Source organism: Aedes aegypti, chromosome 3, assembly GCF_002204515.2.
Source record: "Aedes aegypti strain LVP_AGWG chromosome 3, AaegL5.0 Primary Assembly, whole genome shotgun sequence".
Lineage (NCBI taxonomy): Eukaryota > Metazoa > Arthropoda > Insecta > Diptera > Culicidae > Aedes > Aedes aegypti.
In genome coordinates, this window is record NC_035109.1 from 366,668,433 (window position 1) to 366,695,197 (window position 26,765).

Sequence of the window (26,765 nt, forward strand, 5' to 3'; positions counted from 1 at the left end):
TCCTGAGAGGATTCTCCTCAGAATCCTGAGAGGATTCTCCTCAGAATCCTGAGAGGATTCTCCTCAGAATCCTGAGAGGATTCTCGTCAGAATCCTGAGAGGATTCTCCTCAGAATCCTGAGAGGATTCTCCTCAGAATCCTGAGAGGATTCTCCTCAGAATCCTGAGAGGATTCTCCTCAGTATCCTGAGAGGATTCTCGTCAGAATCCTGAGAGGATTCTCGTCAGAATCCTGAGAGGATTCTCGTCAGAATCCTGAGAGGATTCTCGTCAGAATCCTGAGAGGATTCTCCTCAGAATCCTGAGAGGATTCTCCTCAGAATCCTGAGAGGATTCTCCTCAGAATCCTGAGAGGATTCTCCTCAGAATCCTGAGAGGATTCTCCTCAGAATTCTTAGAGGATTCTTCTCAGAATCCTGAGAAGATTCTCCTCAGAATCCTGAGAGGATGCTCCTCAGAACTGAGGGGATTCTCCTCAGAATCCTGAGAGGATTCTCCTCAGAATCCTGAGAGGATTCTCCTCAGAATCCTGAGAGGATTCTCCTCAGAATCCTGAGAGGATTCTCCTCAGAATCCTGAGAGGATTCTCCTCAGAATCCTGAGAGGATCTCCTCAGAATCCTGAGAGGATTCTCCTCAGAATCCTGAGAGGATTCTCCTCAGAATCCTGAGAGGATTCTCCTCAGAATCCTGAGAGGATTCTCCTCAGAATCCTGAGAGGATTCTCCTCAGAATCCTGAGAGGATTCTCCTCAGAATCCTGAGAGGATTCTCCTCAGAATCCTGAGAGGATTCTCCTGAGAATCCTGAGAGGATTTTCCTCAGAATCCTGAGAGGGTTCTTCGCAGAATCCTGAGAGGAATTTTCGCAGAATCCTGAGAGGATTCTCCTCAGAATCCTGAGAGGATTCTCCTCAGAATCCTGAGAGGATTCTCCTCAGAATCCTGAGAGGATTCTCCTCAGAATCCTGAGAGGATTCTCCTCAGAATCCTGAGAGGATTCTCCTCAGAATCCTGAGAGGATTCTCCTCAGAATCCTGAGAGGATTCTCCTCAGAATCCTGAGAGGATTCTCCTCAGAATCCTGAGAGGATTCTCCTCAGAATCCTGAGAGGATTCTCCTCAGAATCCTGAGAGGATTCTCCTCAGAATCCTGAGAGGATTTTCCTCAGAATCCTGAGAGGGTTCTTCGCAGAATCCTGAGAGGAATTTTCGCAGAATCCTGAGAGAAATCTTCGCAGAATCCTGAGAGGATTCTCCTCAGAATCCTGAGAGGATTCTCCTCAGAATCCTGAGAGGATTCTCCTCAGAATCCTGAGAGGATTCTCCTCAGAATCCTGAGAGGATTCTCCTCAGAATCCTGAGAGGATTCTCCTCAGAATCCTGAGAGGATTCTCCTCAGAATCCTGAGAGGATTCTCCTCAGAATCCTGAGAGGATTCTCCTCAGAATCCTGAGAGGATTCTCCTCAGAATCCTGAGAGGATTCTCCTCAGAATCCTGAGAGGATTCTCCTCAGAATCCTGAGAGGATTCTCCTCAGAATCCTGAGAGGATTCTCCTCAGAATCCTGAGAGGATTCTCCTCAGAATCCTGAGAGGATTCTCCTCAGAATCCTGAGAGGATTCTGCTCAGAATCCTGAGAAGATTCTCCTCAGAATCCTGAGAGGATTCTCCTCAGAATCCTGAGAGGATTCTCCTCAGAATCCTGAGAGAATTCTCCTCAGAATCCTGAGAGGATTCTCCTCAGAATCCTGAGAGGATTCTCCTCAGAATCCTGAGAGGATTCTCCTCAGAATTCTTAGAGGATTCTTCTCAGAATCCTGAGAAGATTCTCCTCAGAATCCTGAGAGGATGCTCCTCAGAACCTGAGGGGATTCTCCTCAGAATCCTGAGAGGATTCTCCTCAGAATCCTGAGAGGATTCTCCTCAGAATCCTGAGAGGATTCTCCTCAGAATCCTGAGAGGATTCTCCTTAGAATCCCTGAGAGGATTCTCCTCAGAATCCTGAGAGGATTCTCCTCAGAATCCTGAGAGGATTCTCCTCAGAATCCTGAGAGGATTCTCCCTCAGAATCCTGAGAGGATTCTCCTCAGAATCCTGAGAGGATTCTCCTCAGAATCCTGAGAGGATTCTCCTCAGAAATCCTGAGAGGATTCTCCTCAGAATCCTGAGAGGATTCTGCCTCAGAATCCTGAGAGGATTCTCCTCAGAATCCTGAGAGGATTCTCCTCAGAAATCCTGAGAGGATTCTCCTCAGAATCCTGAGAGGATTCTCCTCAGAATCCTGAGAGGATTCTCCTCAGAATCCTGAGAGGATTCTCCTCAGAATCCTGAGAGGATTCTCCTCAGAATCCTGAGAGGATTCTCCTCAGAATCCTGAGAGGATTCTCCTCAGAATCCTGAGAGGATTCTCCTCAGAATCCTGAGAGGATTCTCCTCACCTGAGATCCCTCGAACTGAGGATTCTCCTCAGAATCCTGAGAGGATTCTCCTCAGAATCCTGAGAGGATTCTCCTCAGAATCCTGAGAGGATTCTCCTCAGAATCCTGAGAGGATTCTCCTCAGAATCCTGAGAGGATTCTCCTCAGAATCCTGAGAGGATTCTCCTCAGAATCCTGAGAGGATTCTCCTCAGAAATCCTGAGAGGATTCTCCTCAGAATCCTGAGAGGATTCTGCTCAGAATCCTGAGAAGATTCTCCTCAGAATCCTGAGAGGATTCTCCTCAGAATTCTTAGAGGATTCTTCTCAGAATCCTGAGAAGATTCTCCTCAGATTCCTGAGAGGATGCTCCTCAGAACCTGAGGGGATTCTCCTCAGAATCCTGAGAGGATTCTCCTCAGAATCCTGAGAGGATGCTCCTCAGAACCTGAGGGGATTCTCCTCAGAATCCTGAGAGGATTCTCCTCAGAATCCTGAGAGGATTCTCCTCAGAATCCTGAGAGGATTCTCCTCAGAATCCTGAGAGGATTCTCCTCAGAATCCTGAGAGGATTCTCCTCAGAATCCTGAGAGGATTCTCCTCAGAATCCTGAGAGGATTCTCCCTCAGAATCCTGAGAGGATTCTCCTCAGAACCTGAGAGATTCTCCTCAGAATCCTGAGAGGATTCTCGTCAGAATCCTGAGAGGATTCTCGTCAGAATCCTGAGAGGATTCTCGTCAGAATCCTGAGAGGATTCTCCTCAGAATCCTGAGAGGATTCTCTCAGAATCCTGAGAGGATTCTCTCAGAATCCTGAGAGGATTCTCTCAGAATCCTGAGAGGATTCTCCAGAATCCTGAGAGGATTCTCTCAGAATCCTGAGAGGATTCTCTCAGAATCCTGAGAGGATTCTCCTCAGAATCCTGAGAGGATTCTCTCAGAATCCTGAGAGGATTCTCTCAGAATCCTGAGAGGATTCTCTCAGAATCCTGAGAGGATTCTCTCAGAATCCTGAGAGGATTCTCTCAGAATCCTGAGAGGATTCTCTCAGAATCCTGAGAGGATTCTCTCAGAATCCTGAGAGGATTCTCTCAGAATCCTGAGAGGATTCTCTCAGAATCCTGAGAGGATTCTCTCAGAATCCTGAGAGGATTCTCTCAGAATCCTGAGAGGATTCTCCTCAGAATCCTGAGAGGATCTCCTCAGAATCCTGAGAGGATTCTCCTCAGAATCCTGAGAGGATTCTCCTCAGAATCCTGAGAGGATTCTCCTCAGAATCCTGAGAGGATTCTCTCAGAATCCTGAGAGGATTCTCCTCAGAATCCTGAGAGGATCTCTCAGAACCTGAGGGATTCTCCTCAGAATCCTGAGAGGATTTCCTCAGAATCCTGAGAGGAATTCTCTCAGATCTGAGAGGATTCTCCTCAGAATCCTGAGAGGATTCTCCTCAGAATCCTGAGAGGAATTCTCCTCAGAATCCTGAGAGGATTCTCCCAGAATCCTGAAGAGGATTCTCCTCAGAATCCTGAGAGGATTCTCCTCAGAATCCTAGAGGATTCTCCTCAAGAATCCCCTGAGAGGATTCTCCTCAGAATCCTGAGAGGATCTCCTCAGAATCCTGAGAGGATTCTCCTCAGAATCCTGAGAGGATTCTCCTCAGAATCCTGAGAGGATTCTTCCTCAGAATCCTGAGAGGATTCTTCTGCAGAATCCTGAGAGAATTTTCGCAGAATCCTGAGAGGATTCTCCTCAGAATCCTGAGAGGATTCTCCTCAGAATCCTGAGAGGATTCTCCTCAGAATCCTGAGAGGATTCTCCTCAGAATCCTGAGAGGATTCTCCTCAGAATCCTGAGAGGATTCTCCTCAGAATCCTGAGAGGATTCTCCTCAGAATCCTGAGAGGATTCTCCTCAGAATCCTGAGAGGATTCTCCTCAGAATCCTGAGAGGATTCTCCTCAGAATCCTGAGAGGATTCTCCTCAGAATCCTTGAGAGGATTCTCCTCAGAATCCTGAGAGGATTCTCCTCAGAATCCTGAGAGGATTCTCCTCAGAATCCTGAGAGGATTCTCCTCAGAATCCTGAGAGGATTCTCCTCAGAATCCTGAGAGGATTCTCCTCAGAATCCTGAGAGGATTCTCCTCAGAATCCTGAGAGGATTCTCTCAGAATCCTGAGATTCCTCCAGAACCTGAGAGGATTCTCCTCCAGAATCCTGAGAGGATTCTCCTCAGAATCCTGAGAGGATTCTCCTCAGAAATCCTGAGAGGATTCTCCTCAGAATCCTGAGAGGATTCTCCTCAGAATCCTGAAGGATTCTCCTCAGAATCCTGAGAGGATTCTCCTCAGAATCCTGAGAGGATTCTCCTCAGAATCCTGAGAGGATTCTCCTCAGAATCCTGAGGGGATTCTCCTCAGAATCCTGAGGGATTCTCCTCAGAATCCTGAGAGGATTCTCCTCAGAATCCTGAGAGGATTCTCCTCAGAATCCTGAGAGGATTCTCCTCAGAATCCTGAGAGGATTCTCCTCAGAATCCTGAGAGGATTCTCCTCAGAATCCTGAGAGGATTCTCCTCAGAATCCTGAGAGGATTCTCCTCAGAATCCTGAGAGGATTCTCTCAGAATCCTGAGAGGATTCTCCTCAGAATCCTGAGAGGATTCTCCTCAGAATCTGAGAGGATTCTCCTCAGAATCCTGAGAGGATTCTGCCTCAGAATCCTGAGAGGATTCTTCCTCAGAATCCTGAGAGGATTCTCCTCAGAATCCTGAGAGGATTCTCCTCAGAATCCTGAGAGATTCTCCTCAGAATCCTGAGAGGATTCTCCTCAGAATCCTGAGAGGATCTCCTCAGATCCTGAGAGGATTCTCCTCAGAATTTCCTGAGGGATTCTCCTCAGAATCCTGAGAGGATTCTCCTCAGAATCCTGAGAGGATTCTCCTCAGAAATCCTGAGAGGATTCTCCTCAGAATCCTGAGAGGATTCTCCTCAGAATCCTGAGAGGGATTCTCCTCAGAATCCTGAGAGGATTCTCCTCAGATCCTGAGAGGATTCATCCTGAGAGGATTCTCTCAGAATCCTGAGAGGATTCTCTCAGAATCCTGAGAGGATTCTCTCAGAATCCTGAGGGATTCTCCAGAATCCTGAGAGGATTCTCTCAGAATCCTGAGAGGATTCTCTCAGAATCCTGAGAGGATTCTCTCAGAATCCTGAGAGGATTCTCCTCAGAATCCTGAGAGGATTCTCCTCAGAATCCTGAGAGGATTCTCCTCAGAATCCTGAGAGGATTCTCCAGAATCCTGAGAGGATTCTCCTCAGAATCCTGAGAGGATTCTCCTCAGAATCCTGAGAGGATTCTCCTCAGAATCCTGAGAGGATTCTCTCAGAATCCTGAGAGGATTCTTCAGAATCCTGAGAGGATTCTCTCAGAATCCTGAGAGATTCTTCAGAATCCTGAGAGGATTCTCTCAGAATCCTGAGAGGATTCTCCTCAGAATCCTGAGAGGATTCTCTCAGAATCCTGAGAGGAGAGGATTCTCCTCAGAATCCTGAGAGGATTCTCCTCAGAATCCTGAGAGGATTCTCCTCAGAATCCTGAGAGGATTCTCCTCAGAATCCTGAGAGGATTCTCCTCAGAATCCTGAGAGGATTCTCCTCAGAATCCTGAGAGGATTCTCCTCAGAATCCTGAGAGGATTCTCCTCAGAATCTGAGAGGATTCTCTCAGAATCCTGAGAGATTCTCCTCAGAATCCTGAGAGGATTCTCCTCAGAATCCTGAGAGGATTCTCCTCAGAATCCTGAGAGGATTCTCCTCAGAATCCTGAGAGGGTTCTCCTCAGAATCCTGAGAGGATTCTCTCAGAATCCTGAGAGGATTCTCCTCAGAATCCTGAGAGGATTCTCCTCAGAATCCTGAGAGGATTCTCCTCAGAATCCTGAGAGGATTCTCCTCAGAATCCTGAGAGGATTCTCCTCAGAATCCTGAGAGGATTCTCCTCAGAATCCTGAGAAGATCTCCCAGAATCCTGAGAGGATCTCCTCAGATCTGAGAGGATTCTCCTCAGAATCCTGAGAGGATTCTCCTCAGAATCCTGAGAGGATTCTCTCAGAATCCTGAGAGGATTCTCTCAGAATCCTGAGAGGATTCTCCTCAGAATCCTGAGGGATTCTCCTCAGAATCCTGAGAGGATTCTCTCAGAATCCTGAGAGGATTCTCCTCAGAATCCTGAGAGGATTCTCTCAGAATCCTGAGAGGATTCTCTCAGAATCCTGAGAGGATTCTCTCAGAATCCTGAGAGGATTCTCCTCAGAATCCTGAGAGGATTCTCTCAGAATCCTGAGAGGATTCTCTCAGAATCCTGAGAGGATTCTCTCAGAATCCTGAGAGGATTCTCTCAGAATCCTGAGAGGATTCTCTCAGAATCCTGAGAGGATTCTCTCAGAATCCTGAGAGGATTCTCTCAGAATCCTGAGAGGATTCTCTCAGAATCCTGAGAAGATTCTCCTCAGAATCCTGAGAGGATTCTCCTCAGAATCCTGAGAGGATTCTCTCAGAATCCTGAGAGGATTCTCCTCAGAATCCTGAGAGATTCTCCTCAGAATCCCTGAGAGGATTCTCCTCAGAATCCTGAGAGGATTCTCCTCAGAATCCTGAGAGGATTCTCCTCAGAATCCTGAGAGGATTCTCCTCAGAATCCTGAGAGGATTCTTCTCAGAATCCTGAGAGGATTCTCCTCAGAATCCTGAGAGGATTCTCCTCAGAATCCTGAGAGGATTCTCCTCAGAATCCTGAGAGGGATTCTCCTCAGAATCCTGAGAGGATTCTCCTCAGAATCCTGAGAGGATTCTCCTCAGAATCCTGAGAGGATCTCCTCAGAATCCTGAGAGGATTCTCCTCAGAATCCTGAGAGGATTCTCCTCAGAATCCTGAGAGATTCTTCCTCAGAATCCTGAGAGGATTCTCCTCCAGAATCCTGAGAGGATTCTCCTCAGAATCCTGAGAGGATTCTCCTCAGAATCCTGAGAGGATTCTCCTCAGAATCCTGAGAGGATTCTCCTCAGAATCCTGAGAGGATTCTCCTCAGAATCCTTGAGAGGATTCTCCTCAGAATCCTGAGAGGATTCTCCTCAGAATCCTGAGAGGATTCTCTCAGAATCCTGAGAGGATTCTCCTCAGAAACCTGAGAGGATTCTCCTCAGAATCCTGAGAGATTCTCCTCAGAATCTGAGAGGATTCTCCTCAGAATCCTTGAGAGGATTCTCCTCAGAATCCTGAGAGGATTCTCCTCAGAATCCTGAGAGGATTCTCTCAGAATCCTGAGAGGATTCTCCTCAGAATCCTGAGAGGATTCTCCTCAGAATCCTGAGAGGATTCTCCTCAGAATCCTGAGAGGATTCTCTCAGAATCCTGAGAGGATTCTCTCAGAATCCTGAGAGGATTCTCTCAGAATCCTGAGAGGATTCTTCCTCAGAATCCTGAGAGGATTTCTTCAGAATCCTGAGAGGATTCTTCAGAATCCTGAGAGGATTCTTCAGAATCCTGAGAGGATTCTCCTCAGAATCCTGAGAGGATTCTCTCAGAATCCTGAGAGGATTCTCCTCAGAATCCTGAGAGGATTCTTTCAGAATCCTGAGAGGATTCTCTCAGAATCCTTGAGAGGATTCTCCTCAGAATCCTGAGAGGATTCTCCTCAGAATCCTGAGAGGATTTCTCCTCAGAATCCTGAGAGGTCTCGCAGAATCTAAGATTCTCCTCAGAATCCTGAGAGGAATTCTCTCAGAATCCTGAGAGGATTCTCCTCAGAATCCTGAGAGGATTCTCCTCAGAATCCTGAGAGGATTCTCCTCAGAATCCTGAGAGGATTCTCCTCAGAATCCTGAGAGGATTCTCCTCAGGAATCCTGAGAGGAATTTCCTGCAGAATCCTGAGAGGATTCTCCTCAGAATCCTGAGAGGATTCTCCTCAGAATCCTGAGAGGATTCTCCTCAGAATCCTGAGAGGATTCTCCTCAGAATCCTGAGAGGATTCTCCTCAGAATCCTGAGAGGATTCTCCCTCAGAATCCTGAGAGGATTCTCCTCAGAATCCTGAGAGGATTCTCTCAGAATCCTGAGAGGATTCTCCTCAGAATCCTGAGAGGATTCTCCTCAGAATCCTGAGAGGATTCTCCTCAGAATCCTGAGAGGATTCTCCTCAGAATCCTGAGAGGATTCTCCTCAGAATCCTGAGAGGAATTCTCCTCAGAATCCTGAGAGGATTCTCTCAGAATCCTGAGAGGATTCTCTCAGAATCCTGAGAGGATTCTCTCAGAATCCTGAGAGGATTCTCTCAGAATCCTGAGAGGATTCTCTCAGAATCCTGAGAGGATTCTCTCAGAATCAGAGAGGATTCTCTCAGAATCCTGAGAGGATTCTTCAGAATCCTGAGAGGATTCTCTCAGAATCCTGAGAGGATTCTCTCAGAATCCTGAGAGGATTCTCTCAGAATCCTGAGAGGATTCTCTCAGAATCCTGAGAGGATTCTCTCAGAATCCTGAGAGGATTCTCCTCAGAATCCTGAGAGGATTCTCCTCAGAATCCTGAGAGGATTCTCCTCAGAATCCTGAGAGGATTCCTCAGAATCCTGAGAGGATTCTCTCAGAATCCTGAGAGGATTCTCCTCAGAATCCTGAGAGGATTCTCCTCAGAATCCTGAGAGGATTTCTCAGAATCCTGAGAGGATTCTCTCAGAATCCTGAAGGATTCTCTTCAGAATCCTGAGAGGATTCTCTCAGAATCCTGAGAGTTCTCTCAGAATCCTGAGAGGATTCTCTCAGAATCCTGAGAGATTCTCCAGAATCCTGAGAGGATTCTTCTTCAGAATCCTGAGAGATTCCTTTCAGAATCCTGAGAGGATTCTCTCAGAATCCTGAGAGGATTTCTCAGAATCCTGAGTAGGATTCTTCCTCAGAATCCTGAAGGATTTCTCTCAGAATCCTGAGAGGGATTTCTCAGAATCCTGAGGGATTTTCTCAGAATCCTGAGAGGATTCTTCTCAGAATCCTGAGAGGATTCTTCTCAGAATCCTGAGAGGATTCTTCTCAGAATCCTGAGAGGATTCTTCTCAGAATCCTGAGAGGATTCTTCTCAGAATCCTGAGAGGATTCTTCTCAGAATCCTGAGAGGATTCTTCTCAGAATCCTGAGAGGATTCTTCTCAGAATCCTGAGAGGATTCTTCTCAGAATCCTGAGAGGATTCTTCTCAGAATCCTGAGAGGATTCTTCTCAGAATCCTGAGAGGATTCTTCTCAGAATCCTGAGAGGATTCTTCTCAGAATCCTGAGAGGATTCTTCTCAGAATCCTGAGAGGATTCTTCTCAGAATCCTGAGAGGATTCTTCTCAGAATCCTGAGAGGATTCTTCTCAGAATCCTGAGAGGATTCTTCTCAGAATCCTGAGAGGATTCTTCTCAGAATCCTGAGAGGATTCTTCTCAGAATCCTGAGAGGATTCTTCTCAGAATCCTGAGAGGATTCTTCTCAGAATCCTGAGAGGATTCTTCTCAGAATCCTGAGAGGATTCTTCTCAGAATCCTGAGAGGATTTTCTCAGAATCCTGAGAGGATTCCTCTCAGAATCCCAAGAGGATTCTTCTCAGAATCCTGAGAGGATTCTCGTCAGAATCCTGAGAGGATTCTTTTCAGAATCCTGAGAGGATTCTCCTCAGAAATCTGGGAGGAATCTCCTCAGAATCCTGAGAGGATTCTCTTCAAAATACTGAGAGGATTATCCTCAAAATACTGAGAGGATACTTCTCAGAATACTGAGAGGATTCTCCTCACAATCCTGAGAGGATTCTTCTTAGAATCCTTAGAGAATTCTCCTCAGAATACTGAGAAAATTCTCCTCAGAATCCTGAGAAAATTCTCCTCAAAATCCTGAGAGGGGATTCTCCTCAGAATTCTGAAAGGATTCTCTTTAGAATCCTGAGAGGATTCTCCTCGAAATCCTGAGAGGATTCTCCTCCGAATCCTGAGAGAATTCTCCTAAGAATCCTGAGAGAATTTTCTTCAGAATCTTGAGAGAATTCTCTTTAGAATTATGAGAAAATTCTCTTCAGAATCCTGAAAGAATTCTCTTTAGAATCCTGAGAGTATTCTCCTCAGAATCCTGAGAGGATGCTCCTCAGAATCCTGAGGAGATTCTCGTTAGAAGCCTGAAAGGATTACCGTAAGAATACTGAGAGGATTTTCCTCTGAATCCTCAGAGAATTCTCCTCATAATCCAGAAACGACTCTCCTCAGAATGTTGAGAGGATACTCCTAGGAATCCTGAGAGGATTCTCCTTGGAATCCTAAAAATATTTTTTTTCCTCAGAGTCTCCTCAGGGTTTTCCTCAGAGTCTCGAGAGGATGCACCTCGGAATCCTGAGAGAATTCTCGTCAGAATCCTGAGAAAATTCTTTCCAAATTTCTGACATGATTCTCCTCAGAATTTTGAGAGAATTCACCTCGGAATCCTGGGAGGATGTTCCTCGAAATCCTAAAAGGGTTTTCCTTAGATTCTTGAAAGGATTCTACTAAGAAACCTGAGAGGATTCTGCTCGGAATCTCTCTATAGATTCTCTTCATAGTCCTTAGAGGAATCTTCTCAGAATCCTGAGACGATTTTCCTCAGAATCCTGGTAGGCTTCTACTTAATATCCTGAGAAGATTCTCCTCGGAATGCTGAAAAATATCCTTAGAATCATAAAACGATTCTCTTCAAAATCCTGGAATGATTCTCTTCGGAACCCTCCGAGGATTCTATTTATTTTTATAGGTTAACTTTTTCACGAAGTCTGTCTTTTAACTGACATCTGTGGAGATGCAGAGGTACGATCAGTCTCTAGTAGCAATACTATCTAATTAACCTCCCTTCCCTTCTCCGATGACCATAAGGACGTGGTCGGCGCCATTATTTACTTTCAAAATTATAACTTTTTATATGAAAATATCTAGAAAGCTTTGGTTTTGGGAAGTCATCTTATGTGGAGAGAAAAAGTAGTGATTTTTTTTTTAAATTTTACTATTTTGTCAAAAATTTTCCAGCAAAGTCGAATATAATTTTGAACAATTCTTGTGGAACATCTTATATACAATGTACATGAATTCACTACATCAAAGGGTTTCTATGAAATCATTCATTGCTAGTTAAAACCCAACGAAACACAAAAGTAGAGTCTGTGCTGGGATAAAAATTTATTTTTTAAAACAAAAATTTCAATGTAAAAGGTTATTTTGACAAACAAAATTTTCGCAGTCAGCATTTAAAATTTTCCAAGGAAAAATACAAACATATATTGAAATATCTCTTTGTTAGAAAAAAATATTATGATTCTCATTATCAAAGTCGTGCCCGTACTTTCAGCGACACACTATATTAATTGAACAGATGGTTCACTTTCACGAAGAACTTCGTATAAAAACAACTTCCCATCAGAGAGCAATCACAACCCTTCATCCCATCATAACTAAAAATTCGACTCACCTGAATGCCATGCCCTCCGGGGCCCTGCTGACTGATGTGCAGCTGCTGCGTCTGCTTCATCTGCAACATCGTCGCATTCGGTGGACCGCCTCCCATTGGTCCTCCAGGGCCACCTCGTGGAGGAACACCATTTCCAGCACCGTTCGCCTGTTGTCCGGGACCAGCACCACCCGGTCCACCTGGACCTCCCGCAGCACCACCACCTACGCCTCCAGCGCCAGCACCACCAACATTGTTAGCACCCGGGGGTCCTCCACCTCCCGGACCTGGACCCCTCGGCGGAATGTAACCCGGACCGTGCGGACTTCCATGATTCGGCAGTCCACCGGCCGGCGATCCGTATGGCGAGTATTGTTGCTGTTGAGTTGGTTTGTTGAAACCTCCTGGACCGGGACCGCCCATTTTCTGTCCGGGCACCGGTCCACCCATGCCCGGTGGCATCCGGTTCATCTGCGGTTTGAGATCGAATTCGTTCTGCGGGGAGTACAGCTCTTGTTTGATCATATCCGCGCCTGGGAACGGAGGAACGTTGCCCTTGTGGAATTGAGGCCCGACCCCGCCTGGACCTCCCGGGTTGTTCGGATTGTTCATGTAGTCCTGACCGGGACCGAACTGACCGAACTCGGAGTAGGGTGGCCGTTGTGGGTTGGGTTGAGGCCCCCGAGGGAAGCCCATGCCCATGGCATTTTTGTGCTGGTGCTGTTCGGCCATGTGTTTGAGAGTTTGTGCCGCAGGTGAGAGTTCTGACATGGGGCCATTTTGAGGGTTTCCGTAGGGACCGCGTTTCGGTGGGAGGCCATCGTTTCCGAAAGCACTAGGGAATTGGTTCGTTACGGGACTGCCTCGCTTGATGCCCATGTTGTCCAGCATACCGGGGCTTGGATGTTCTTGTTTTATGCAGGCTTCTTGCTTCACCTCGATCTGCTGCTGCTGCTGGGCGTGTAGCATCTGCTGCTGTTGCTGTTGAGGAGGAGGAGGTTGCTGTTGATGGGATGGCTGCTGTTGATGTTGAAGGTGGGGTGGCTGCTGCTGTTGATGGGGTTGGGTTTGGTGCTTCTCTTCAAAGTCGAGGAAGTCCGGTTGGAAGTCGGAGAGATCCGAAATGAGATCCTTGAAGGCGTCGCTGTCGTCGTTGGTATCGTCTCCGATGAGATCGGACAGACCAGGGAAGTGACCATTGGCAGCGGCGTCCTTATCGAGTGCTGCCGATAGATCGGCAAACTCGTTGGTATCCGGTTCCTGCTTGAAGTCCACAATGCGGCCAAGGTCGTGCATGTGTGGGGATGGCGCTGCCGGATTGCCTCCTGCGCCGCCTCCCGAGGGACCTCCTCCGCCATTTCCGCCTCCGTTTGGTCCCTGTGGGTTCTGCTGCGACTGCTGCTGTTGTTGCTGGGCAGGACTGGGACCCTCGCTCTTGACGGACGCATTTGTAAGGGCCTTCACCGTTACGTTGGTGCTGATCTGCTGCGGCTGGGAGTTTGCCGCCGACGTCGTGAACTCGAGCTGTTGGACGATCTCCACCGAGAACTTGGTAAGGTTTTCCGATCCGTTGTGTTGTAGTTTGACCGGTGGTTCGTACGAGTCGGAGGCGGAATCGACGTCGTCTGCTGGTCTCTTTAGGAATTTTTGTTGCTGCAAGAAAAGATGAGAAAAAAAAGTCCATTAAATCTCTCCATCGCATGTTAAACCGCATCAATGTAATAAAAAGCTAACCGAATCGGTTGCAAAAACCTTGATGGCCGTGCTTTGCAAGTACATTTTGCCGCCATAGGACTATCAACGGCACGAGCTACGAACTCATATCTAGTCGTCGTCACCCCCAGTTGATTGCGAACTCACTGAGCAGGCTGTGAACAAAAAGCTAACGACGACAACGGAGACGAAAACGACTCGATCTAATCAGCCGAGGAGTCGCGTTTCTTTGAATTACGAGCCAGTAAACGATAGCAGCCGAGCGATCGCAGTATAGGTAGGTAAAAGCAACCAATCGAAATGACTGCACATCGCACATCGTGTGGTGTGCTGCTGTTTGAAATTGGTGCTTCACCAGTTCACAGTGCTCCCCAGATCGTCATTATCCGGAAAATATCGTCCCCTTGATGCTACAACTAGATAACTAGACATTAGAAAACTTTTGACTTCAATATGTCAAAACATTATTCGTAATTAGATCTGCAAAATATCCACAGATTATAGGCGTGTGATTCAAGATCCACAAGTTAAAGTTTATTTTTCAATAATATTCTTTGCGATTAACAATTAGGGTAATTGGGGCCCTCTAAGGAAGAAAGCGTTTTTAGCTATGAAGAACATTATTATAAGCCTTTTGTTATTCATTATCTCATAGACAAACATGTTTTCTATCAAATAGTATAAATAGCCATCAATTTTATTTTTTCTGGAGTTAATAAATCAATTTTTATAAAATGCTTGCTTATCTGAATTTTGATTGTTTGCGGGGTAAAACGTGCCAAACTGTCCGATGATAACGATTTGAGGAGCACCGTGCAACCACCTCCTCGACGGCTCAGACACAACGCGAATGCCCTTATCGCAGTGAATTACACTTAAACACTGGAAGGAACGTTATGGAAAAAAAAAACTTTCCGCATTTAAACGAATGGCTTACGACGACGACGAGTCAAATCGCGTAAACAGATCCACCGATCGAGCTGCACTTATTATCTATGCACGAGGGAAGAAGAGCTGATTTCTCGTGCAATGTCTGCCCGGATGCAATTCAGCGAGTGAGGTTCGGAAATTGAAAGTAGTTAGGACTTGGTTGATTTTGTCGTACGAACGTTTTATTATTCATCATTTCAGTGGATCATCAATGACAGATGATTACCATTTCTAATTTGCAAAGTTTTTGATAGATATCTCAGTGAAATCTCTTTGAGATAAATGGAATTCTAAAATGGCTAAGGATTCGACTCTCCAGACTAATTTTTGAAATTTATCACTCTAAATCCATTTCTTCCGTGTCCCGATGATCCCTTCAATATCGATTTCTGAAAAATTTACTGTTTTATGAATCACAGATGGATAAACCTACGTATCAAAAACTGGAATCGATAGACGATACTCTCCGATAATTGGCAATTTTATGAATTTGTCACTGATCGCTCCAAAGTGTCAAGAAGAATACCCAGACAAGAAGTAATCTTGTTCAGATTATTGCAATCATTCTAGAGCACTAGTCATTTCCTTTGCTGTGAATCATCATATCCGCCTGTTATCCAATTGACCAGTTGGTCACTATTTGCTGATATGGATTACTCTTTCAGCAATTGGCGCTGTCGGAAGTATGATTCACTCCCAATACTCTGAAAATATGTAAATATATCATTTAAATCACAATCCACATTAGTAGTCTCGAGTTACGAAGCATAAGCAAGCTCGGGACGAATCAAATCGAGTGTTAATCATATGGTAAAGCCTGCGCATTAAAGCGTGTGTGCAGGTTTGTTTTGTATGATAAGGATGCTAAATAAAACGGCTAGTGACTGTTTGATGTATAAATTGTTAAAAAAAAGGTTTGGTTATGTTTTACCAGGCCTTAAAATGCGTGTAACTCGCATTTGAGACTGCAAGATATTTAGAACAATGTGAAGCTTGAACAGGCTTTAAGACCAATCATAATGACCTATCAATTAAATTTTTAGCGCAAACGGTTGTCTGAGTCTCAAGATTCGTGCTCTTTAAAACTAAAAGTTTGGCTTCGATTTATCTTCACCTTAACTAGGTTTTTTGTGATCTATTAGCTCGACTATTGGCTTTAGATACATAAAGGAAGGTTTTAGTGCAAATATGGGTATTGTTTCTGGTATTGTGTTTCATTGGGAAAACAGATCAATATTTCTTATTTTATCATATAAACATAGCCATGCACATTAGAGTGATGCAAATTTGAAATGTTCGCTCCCCTATGTTTAAACGATTTTAATTATGGTAAATACAGTGAGAGGCAAAATAAAGTGCCCACCTTACCAGTTTTCGAATTTCTCTCATTGATTTGGTTCAAATTAAAGTTAACACACCTAAATCTTTTGTGATATTTTATTTTTGATGTTCTTTTAAAGTTGCACTTACGAAATTTTGATAAAAAAAAGAATTTTACTTAAAGAAAAAGAAAATCAATTTGTATTGAAAAAAAAGTAGTGACAAAAATAAGTGCCCACTTCCTTCTTGGCCCCAGAAAAGATGATTTAAGAAAAATAAAAAGCAATTTAATAGTTAATGTGTCCTCCTTTGGCCTTAAGGACTTGCTGGAGGCTCTTCGGCATGCTTTTCACCAGGTTTTGTAGGTGTTGTGGATCTAGTTCTTCCCAGGCGCGCTCCAAGGCTTCAAAATAATTATTTTTGTTGGTAACACCAGTTTTTTCAACCCTGGCATCGAGAATCGCCCACAAATTCTCGATGGGGTTGAGGTCTGGGCTTTGTGGAGGCCATTCCAGCGGTTTAATCCGACAAGACCGGAAAAAAGACTTGGTCTTCTTTCCAGTATGCTTCGGGTCGTTGTTCTAGAGAAATATGAATTTCTCTTCAAGGCCCGTCTGGATCAGCGAAACCTCCAGATTTTCCAGCAAGATGTTAATGTAGGAATCTGCCATCATTATTCCGTCGATTTTCACGAGGTTTTCTACTCCACTCCATGAAAAACACCCCCAGACCATCACATTTCCTCCTCCATGCTTCACCGTTCCTTGGATGTGGTGCTCTGCATCACACACGAGCCCGCCGCTCTCGGTTAGACAGCTCGAGCTTCAGGAGCGCCACATCCAAGGAACGGTGACGCATGGAAGTGTGATGTGATGAAATGTGATGGTCTGGGGGTGTTTTTCATGGAGTGGAGTAGGAAGCGTCGTGAAAATCGACGGAATAATGACGGCAGATTCCTACATTAACATCTTGCTGGAAAATCTGGAGGTTTCGCTGATCCAGACGGGCCTTGAAGAGAAATTCATATTTCTCTAGAACAACGACCCGAAGCATACTGGAAAGAAGACCAAGTCTTTCTTCCGGTCTTGTCGGATTAAACCGCTGGAATGGCCTCCACAAAGCCCAGACCTCAACCCCATCGAGAATTTGTGGGCGATTCTCGATGCTAGGGTTGAAAAAACTGGTGTTACCAACAAAAATGATTATTTTGAAGCCTTGGAGCGCGCCTGGGAAGAACTAGATCCACAACACCTACAAAACCTGGTGAAAAGCATGCCGAAGAGCCTCCAGCAAGTCCTTAAGGCCAAAGGAGGACACATTAACTATTAAATTGCTTTTTATTTTTCTTAAATCATCTTTTCTGGGGCCAAGAAGGAAGTGGGCACTTATTTTTGTCACTACTTTTTTTCAATACAAATTGATTTTCTTTTTCTTTAAGTAAAATTCTTTTTTTAATCAAAATTTCGTAAGTGCAACTTTAAAAGAACATCAAAAATAAAATATCACAAAAGATTTAGGTGTGTTAACTTTAATTTGAACCAAATCAATGAGAGAAATTCGAAAACTGGTAAGGTGGGCACTTTATTTTGCCTCTCACTGTAGCATCCTCCCAAAGTTTGAAGTGATTCGGAAGAAATTTGACTGTGCACACGCCATTTGAAGTTTATATGGAGATTACTATGGAAAACGCCAATATTTTGTGTTCAGCCCTCTATCTCTTCGTCATTTATTTAAAAGTGAACAAATTCTTCTAATATGAAATCCCCCCAGCTACAACTTTGCCGAAGACCACTTTTTGATTGGACCTCAGAATAAATTGTTATTCATCATAATAAAGTTGGTTTGCATGTAGCATGCTTCACCAACTGTTCGGCAGGCAACAGTGGTGTTCCTACAGCAAAAAAGCAGTGTTGCTCTGAAAGTAATTGAATGATCATTTCAGCATGATTTAGACTTCGTCATCAATAATAACAAATTATCTTTACGTCCCATCGAAATGTGGTCTTCTGCAAAGTTGTAGCTGGGAAGTTTTCACATGAGATGAGTGTGTTCACTTTTCCATAGATTATTATGATGAGCAGTTAGAGGACTGAACACAAAAGGTTTGCCTTTTCCATAGTAATTTCCATATAAACTTCAAATAACGTGTGCACAACCAAATTTTATCCGAATCATTTCAAATTTTGGGAGGATCATTTTCATCATAATTGACATCGTTTAAGGATAGGGGAGCAAAAACTTCAAAATTTGCATCAGTCTAATGCACATCGTTCTTCGTTCTACCTAAACGGTAAATATATGAAGTTCAAAGTATTTACTTTCGAACACTCTCAAATAGTATACAAAACGGTCAGATAAAAGATTCAATAAACGGACTACGAAATATCACAAAAAATTAAAAACTTTTTCAACCATTCTTAACTTTAAGTTTTAGAATTTTCTGCAGTTTGATGTCCCAGCCAACATATTTGTTTACATAACTGAGAATCAACTCAGTAAAGTGAACGCTTATCCGTGAAATAAATGATTGTTTAAAATGCATAGATTCCCTCTATGTGGACATAAGTGGAGGCCATATACGTGCATTCCAGAAAATGCAGTGTAGGAAATACAACTTCAGACGAGTTCGTTTGGTGCTTTCTATAATTTCGTACATAATTGTGTTTTGCTCTTTATATGACTTTGTTTTTACAAACAAATAAAATATAAAAAGGTAAAATAAGTGGGTGCAAGCCTCCATGCAATGATCTTGAGATCGCTAATCATATTGGCTACCACTGTTCCGTTCAGTCACTGTTGAATGACACGGAAATCTGGCAATTATAAATCCGACAATGTAGACCATCGGCGGTTACGTCTACTCCATCTATACTGCCCTTCACGTTCAAGAGAATTTGTCGTTGGTACATCTCGTGAATACATCAGTTTGCTTCAATAATTGACACAGCTTTAACATGTTTTGAAATAATTAATTTGATTCTCATTTGATAATGATACCATTACAAATTAGGTAAAACCAAATAGAGGGAAATGTACGAATTTTCTCTATTCGCACAAATTTGGGGGCCATATAGGATGGTTTGGCGTAATATGGCCCAACGGGGCAATACACCTCCCTTCATTTTCACGACATTGAGATTTTGGTGGAATAATTCCAAGATAACTTTGGATACATTTCTACAACGCTGTGCAACTTTTTTCTACGGGAGGATCATATTTCCCGGGATGTTTTGATACGTCAAGATTTGAACCGTTCACAAAAAAAAACATCTTGTATCCTCTTTCAGAAGCAATAAAAATACTTCTATAATGTATTTGCTACTGTGATAGAGCACTTTTTCCTTAGGGGGCGTTTTACACCTTGTTACCTTACATATATTTAAAACAAATTATCATGGCCAATACAACTTCAGACAAGTTGATTTGGCGCTTATTATGACTAACATGTATGACAGTGTTTTGCACTTTGTATGATTTAATTTTTACAAATATAGCAAAGAAACATAAATGAAAATCATGAGACAGGCTGCAAATTAGTGACGATCATCAATCAAGTTATTACAATAAGAAATCATTTAATAAGTCAGAAATGTTTTTTTCATAAGAACTAAGCATCTTTTCCTGTGTCGTGTGGTTTTCAAAGAATAAACGTAGGTATGCAGCAGTAATAGGTAAGACTAGGGAAAAATATGGTTCGATTTGTGACCCCAAACGCTTCCCCAGTTAATCCACCTAACAGTGAAGCGATTATCGAAGAAATTGAACAGAAATGCTTATATAATGCTATGCCAGTGTGTCTCTGTAAAACTTAGGTGTTTTTATATCCAGTTTTGAATTTATTCATTAGTACCTCTTGTTCAGTTTATGCTTAGTTTTTTAGATGCATCCAGCGATGTGTACTCTTCCCCTGTATAATTTTACATTTACATCAGATGAACTCATATCTAATCTCACTTTCAAGATTATAATATAATCGAAACAACTGAACTAGAAATCGTAAGGTAAAGACAATTTGAAGTTACATATTTTGTGATATGAAGTTGAAATTTGTTTTTGATGCAAATTCAAATCAGATAAAATTACTGAATCCATAAACAATTTAAAATAATTCAATTTTGAATCATATGCAATTCCAACGTATATTACACATTTATACAATTTGAAATTAACATCCTTTTATGATCTCTGGTTTGCTGGGGTAACTGAGAACAAGTATGAACGTTTTTGTACTTCGTAAAAACTTTTGTTAACTCGCCTATCTATTACACTAGTAGAACAGAACATTGAAAAATTATGAATCTCATTATTTTTAGGGTAAATTTTATGTCTTTAATCGAAATTTTTTTTCGTAAATCGTGAAAAACGTAACACAGTTACTTTAAACATTTCCTATCGAATAAATTTGGATGAAGGTTATGTGAGAATGCCAAAGAGGTGAATTCGACTGACGATACAACGTAGATATAGGAGATGAGGTGTTTTGATTCCAGTTTGGGCAACAAATCGATCGGGTCATGCCATATGACCCAATAAAAAAATCCTGTGCGTCCAAAGGAATTTGTAGAAAATATTGTAAGCGACTTTTTTTACCAGGATCCAACTTTTCAAGCTAGCAAGCATTTCATGGCCATTTTAATTTAAGAGGCCAAAACGTCGAAATTTAAGCATAAACAATTATTTTAGTTAACATTTGTGCCAAGTTCTAAAGTAGTTTTATGTATTTACTATGGTAATTTATAATATGATTTGTGAGAATTTTGATAGTTAGCTTAGCTTAGCTTAGCTTAGACTGACTACACATATCAATGGTTGCTATTCCGTGATTGACCGAAGTCAGTGAAAATGCACAAAGAATCAACTAGAAGTTCGGCTGGGATTGGCCATAATCTTCTTCAGTGTGCATAATTCAGTGCCTCTATTTATACAGGGTCAATAACGGCGCCGGCCACGTCCTTGCAGTCAGGTGGGATTGGGGGAAGGAATGTTAGTGTGTAACCTTTGCTATTTGGAGACCGTGTTTGCCTCTGCATCTCCGCAAAGGTTACTGGGAGGGATGTTTGTTAATGGGGAGGATCGTTGGGTCACAGGATTCACTTTGATAAGCGATTAGACCATGATAAACGATTATTTGTGAGATATAAACATACTTAGAAATATAAAATTTTCGATTGACATGAAAAATTTTCAAGTATGAGAAAATAATGCCGTTACTTGAAGTGACGAACCATTCAAAGTTTGTTGAACAAATAGCTAAAAGCAACATTCCTACAGGATATTTTACCCAATTTGAAAAAAAAAAAAAATATCGATTGGCTAGACCATCACATAATATTCTTATGCCGACACTTACAGGGGCGAACCATTCAAAGTTTTTTGAATAAAATGAACGTTTTGCAAGTCTACACTTCTAGCACAGACCAAACCATTCAAAGCATTTTTTTATGTATAAAAATAAAGGAGTGAGTGATTTTATATAAAAAATATAAAACAATAAAGTTATGAATTAGAGTTTATGCCGACACTTACAGTGACGAACCATTCATAGTTTGTAGAAAAATCATATTTATGTAACGATTAAATGTGCGGTCACACATATTTTATAGACTTGAAAAAAAAAGCATGAAACGAGCTCACCGATTGATCCTTCATCCTTGATTGAGCAGCCACAATCCACTTTCATCTTCACTCGTGTGCTCGGCCATATAAAAGCACTCAGAAAAGAACGCGTCACCGGAGAGGAAAAAAAACTGACGACTTCTCGGACTTTCTCGATGCACTGTTCGGACTTTCTCGACGCACTGCCCGGCAGAAAAGAACGCGTCACCCGAGAGGGAAAAATAATGACGATTTCTCGGGCTTTCTCGACGCACTGCCCGGCAGAAAAGAACGCGTCACCCGAGAGGGAAAACACTGACGACTTCTCGGACTTTCTCGATGCACTGCCCGGCAGAAAAGAACGCGTCACCCGAGAGGGAAAAATCTGACGACTTCTCGGGCGTTCTCGATGCACTGTTCGGACTTTCTCGACGCACTGCCCGGCAGAAAAGAACGCGTCACCCGAGAGGGAAAAAAACTGACGACTTCTCGGACGTTCTCGATGCACTGTTCGGACTTTCTCGACGCACTGCCCGGCAGAAAAGAATGCGTCACCCGAGAGGGAAAAATAATGACGATTTCTCGGGCTTTCTCGACGTACTGCCCGGCAGAAAAGAACGCGTCACCCGAGAGGGAAAACACTGACGACTTCTCGGACTTTCTCGATGCACTGCCCGGCAGAAAAGAACGCGTCACCCGAGAGGGAAAAAAACTGACGACTTCTCGGACGTTCTCGATGCACTGTTCGGGCTTTCTCGACGCACTGCCCGGCAGAAAAGAACGCGTCACCCGAGAGGGAAAAATAATGACGATTTCTCGGGCTTTCTCGACGCACTGCCCGGCAGAAAAGAACGCGTCACCCGAGAGGGAAAACACTGACGACTTCTCGGACTTTCTCGATGCACTGCCCGGCAGAAAAGAACGCGTCACCCGAGAGGGAAAAAAACTGACGACTTCTCGGACGTTCTCGATGCACTCAATTTGTGAGAATTTTGATAGTTCACTTTAAGTGGCACTCTGTTCCAAGTTACATTTTTCGTCTTTCTTCTTAGTTCAAGAAAACAAGTGTGTTTGTGTGTTTGATTGCAATGTGAAAAAAACTCAACAGAATCCCTACAGCACCCAAACGATTTTAATTTATTGAAAACTTTTGGGCAGTTTGTCTATAGAACTTCAAAGTTGAAAAGAGTTGTGAAATTGACTTATTGGGACAGGGGAACTTTAGAATCCTTTACAATCCTAAGAGGACTCTCTTCAGAAACATGAGAGGACTCTCCTCAGAATCCTGAAAGGATTCTCTTCATAATCATGAGAGGATTCTCTTCAAAATCCTGAGAAGATTTTCGTCAGAATCCTGAGAGGATTCTCTTCAAAATACTGAAAGGATTCTCTTTGGATCCTGAGAGCACTCTCCTCAGAATCCAGAGAGGATTCTCCCCAGAATCATTTAAGGATTCACCACAAAATCCTGAGAGGGTTTTCATCAGAATCCTTTAGAGATTGTCCTCGAAACCCTGATAGGATTCTCCTCAGAGTCTTGAGAGGATTCTCCTCAGAGTACTTAGAGGATTCTCCTCAGAATCCTGAGAAGATTTTACTCAGGATTCTGAGTAGATTATCCTTAAACAACCGGAAAAGATTCTCTTCAGAATTCTGAGCAGATTCTTCTCAGAATCCTGAGAGGATTCTCCTCAAAATCCTGAGAGGATTCTGCTCAGAATCCTGAGAGGATTCTGCTCAGAATCCTGAGAGGCTTTTCGTAGAAATCCTGAGAGCATTCTCGTCAGGATCCTGAGAAGATTTTCGTCAGAACCCAGAGAGGATTCTCGTCAGAATACTGAAAGGATTCTCGTCAGAATGCTGAGAGGATACTCATCGGAATACTGAGAGGAACTTCATAGTGACTATCTCGGGGATGGGATTCAATCTCAGGTCCTCGGCGTGTAAGGCGTGTGTTCTAACCACTACACCAGACCCGTCCCCTCTCTGAGAGGATTCTCTGCAGAATCCAGAGGGCACTTTCCTCAGAATCCTGAGAGGATTTAACTCAGAATTCTGAAAGGATTCTCCTCAGAATCATTAGAGGATTCTCTTCAGAATTCTGAGAGGATCCTCCTCTGAATCCTGAGAGGATCCTCCTCAGATTCCTGAGAGGATTCTCCTCAGAATCCTGAGAGCACTCTCCTCAGAATCATGAGAGCACTCTCCTCAGAATCCTGAGTGGATTGTTGTCAGAATCTTGAGAGGATTCTTCTTAGATTCCTGGCAGGATGCTACTTAGAATCATGAGAGGATTCTCTTCAGAATCCTGAGAAGATTATTGTCAGAATCTCGAGAAGACTATCTTCAGAATCCTGAATTCTTCTCAGAATCCTGAGAGAATTCTGCTTAGAATCCTGAAAGGCTTCTACTCAGAATCTTGAGAAGGTTCTCCTCAGAATCCTGAGAGGATTCTCGTCAGAATCTTGAAAGGACTCTCGTCAGAATCCTGAGTGGATTCTCTTCAGAATCCTGAGAGGATTCTCCTCAGAATCCTGAGAGGACTATCTCTTAAGATGAGAAGAGGATTCTCTTCAGAATCCTTAGAGGATTCTCTTCAGATGAGGAGAGGATTCTCCTCAGAATCCTGAGAGGATTCTCCTCAGAATCCTGAGAGGATTCTCCTCAGAATCCTGAGAAGATTCACTTCAAAATTCTGAGAGGATTTTTTTTATCTTTATTAACAAGATTTTTAGCCCTGGGCTAGTTCATCTCGGGACCAACGGCTTTACTTCCTTTCCGAAGGAAGTCGTTACTGAAATTTATAGTGACTATCTCGGGGATGGGATTCGATCCCAGGTCCTCGGCGTGTGAGACGTGTGTTCTAACCACTACACCAGACCCGTCCCCTCTCTGAGAGGATTCTCTACTGAATCCAGAGAGAATTCACTTCAGAATCCAGAGGGCACATTCCTCAGAATCCTGAGAGGATTCTTCTCAGAATCTTGAGAAAATTCTCGTCAGAATCCTAGGAGGATTCACTACTTGAGAATCTTGAAAGGATTCTCGTCAGAATTCTGAAAGGATTCTCCTTAGAATTCTGAAAGGATTGTCCTCAGAATTCTGAGCTGATTCTTCTCAGAATCCTGAGAGGATTGTGCTCAGAATCCTGAAAAGATTCTTCTCAGACTCATGAGAGAAATCTCCTCAGAATATTAAGAAGGTTATTCTCAGAATCCTGAGAGGATTCTCCTCAGAATAATGAGAGGATTGACCTCAGACGCTAGAGAAGGTTCTTCTCAGAAACCTGATTGAATTCTCCTCAGAATACTGAGATGATTATGCTCAGATTCCTGAGAGGATTGTCTTCAGAATTCTAAGAGCACCCTCCTTAGAATCCTGAGAGGATTCTCGTCAGAATCTTGCAAAGACTCTCTTCAGAATCTTGCGAGGATTCTCCTCAGAATTATGAGAGGATTTTTGTCAGAATCTCGATAGGATTCTACTCAGAATTCCGAAAGGATGTTTATCAGAATCCCGATAAGATTCTACTCAGAATCCTGAGAGTATTCTCTTCAGAATCCTGGGAGGATTCAGTTCAAAATTCAGAGAGGATTCTCTTCAGAATCCAGAGAGGATTCTCTTCAGAATCCTGAGTGGATTATCATCAGAACCCTGAGAGGATTCTCCTCAGGATCCTGAGAGGAATCTCATAAGAATCTTGGGAAGGTTCTCCTCAGAGTCTTGAGGAGGTTCTCCTCAGAATTCTGAGATGGTTCTCTTCAGAATTCTGAGAGGATCCTCCTCAGAATTCTGAGAGGATTCTTTTCAGAATCCTGAAAAGGATTCTCCTCAGAGTCTTTAAAAGTATTCTTTTCAGAATCCTGATAATCATTCTCCTCAGAATCCTGATAAGACTTTTTCCTCAGAATATTAAGATGGAAATATAAATAATCTGCTTAGAATTCTGAATTCTGAGGCTTCTCATCAGATGAACAAAATTCTCATCAGAATCGTGGCAAATATTCTCGCTCTAATCGTGACAAAAAATCTTGTTTGAATTGAACTGAAAAGAATTGTTTTCAAAATCCTTTGAAGGATTTTCGTCATATGAAAACGATTCTCGTCAGAATCGTGACAAACAGTGTTGTTAGAATTGTGGAAAAAAAATTCTCTTCAGAATCCTATCAAGGATTCTAGTCAGAGTCCTAAGAATATCAGAATCCAGAAAAGTGTCAGCATCGTGATACACCCACAACATGTTACGCTTTTCTCATGAATATTCTACAATTTTTGAAAAGTCTTGAAAATGATTCGGTGCAGAGCTGAATTCTGCACTTAATCCCGAAAGGATTTTGTTCCAAATATTGTAAGGATTCTGTTTTACCTTTTCATGGTGCGTTACGGGGTAAGATAACAGTTTCTAAAAATCAATCTATTATACCTAGCAGATGGTTAAAGGTCAGTCCCGAGACTACACTTGCAGCCAGGATAACAATCATGAGTATTAACTCAACAAGAACTGTTAAGCTTTGGTAGTTCAAGGACTCACGTGAATTCTGATTACCTACTGAACAAGTTTTCTATCTTGATTTGGTTTTGTTGCCAGCATAAAGCCCCTTCTTTCTAGTATTTTTCTGGGACTAAACTGAAAGCGAAACAAGAATGTGACTAGATATCCGTTTCATGGTCAAATATCAGTAGTACCGATTTGGTTGCTCATAAATTCAATCGATTATGTTTGCTAACGGGCGCGCCTTCGCTGAGATGTACAGTATCGGACATATAAAGTGCACCAAAGCCGTTTTCCCATACAAAATGGTCAACTTCGAAGGGCTATTTTGCTTTGGTGCATTTGTTATGCAAAATTCAACCTATCTGTAAAATTTGAATCAATAGGTTTCTCACAACTTTTTCAATAGTTATCAAAAATTGAGATAATTTGTAGCTCGTCAAAGAAAAATGAAATGAATCGGTTGAGAAACGGCGCAGATGTAGCCATCTGAAGTTGACTATTTTGTATGGGAAAAAGTCTTTGGTGCATTTTATATGTCCGATACTGTAAATTTCTATGAAGGGTGTAAATAGCGGGACCTTTTCATCATTGTCGATTTTTATCAATATCTGAGCAATCAAAACAAGAACTGCACATAAATCGATGCTTCATTAAAATTCATGGAGATGGAGTAATGCGACATGCACTATACACTAAGAATATGGGTAATGCCACAATAGATCTAAATACTGGTCGCAGTGGCGCATCCGAACAGAGAAAAAAGGATTCTGTTTAAAACCGAAAGATTTAAAGGCTCAAGAGAATTCTGATCAAAATG

At 42.9% G+C, this 26,765-nt stretch overlaps 1 protein-coding gene across 7 annotated transcripts in view; it reads right to left on the reverse strand.

Moving 5' to 3' along the window:
• Positions 1 to 26,765, reverse strand: part of LOC5564596 (neurogenic protein mastermind) — a 426,767-nt gene that overhangs the window by 103,318 nt on the left and 296,684 nt on the right. For 6 of the 7 annotated variants that reach the window (XM_021849166.1, XM_021849169.1, XM_021849168.1 and 3 more), the window contains one exon: positions 11,917 to 13,548. In XM_021849166.1, coding sequence (XP_021704858.1) covers positions 11,917 to 13,548 — 1,632 coding nt within the window. Of the gene's footprint in view, positions 1 to 11,916; positions 13,549 to 13,629; positions 14,269 to 26,765 lie in introns of those variants that run through there. The other variant, XM_021849171.1, reaches the window with a different exon arrangement.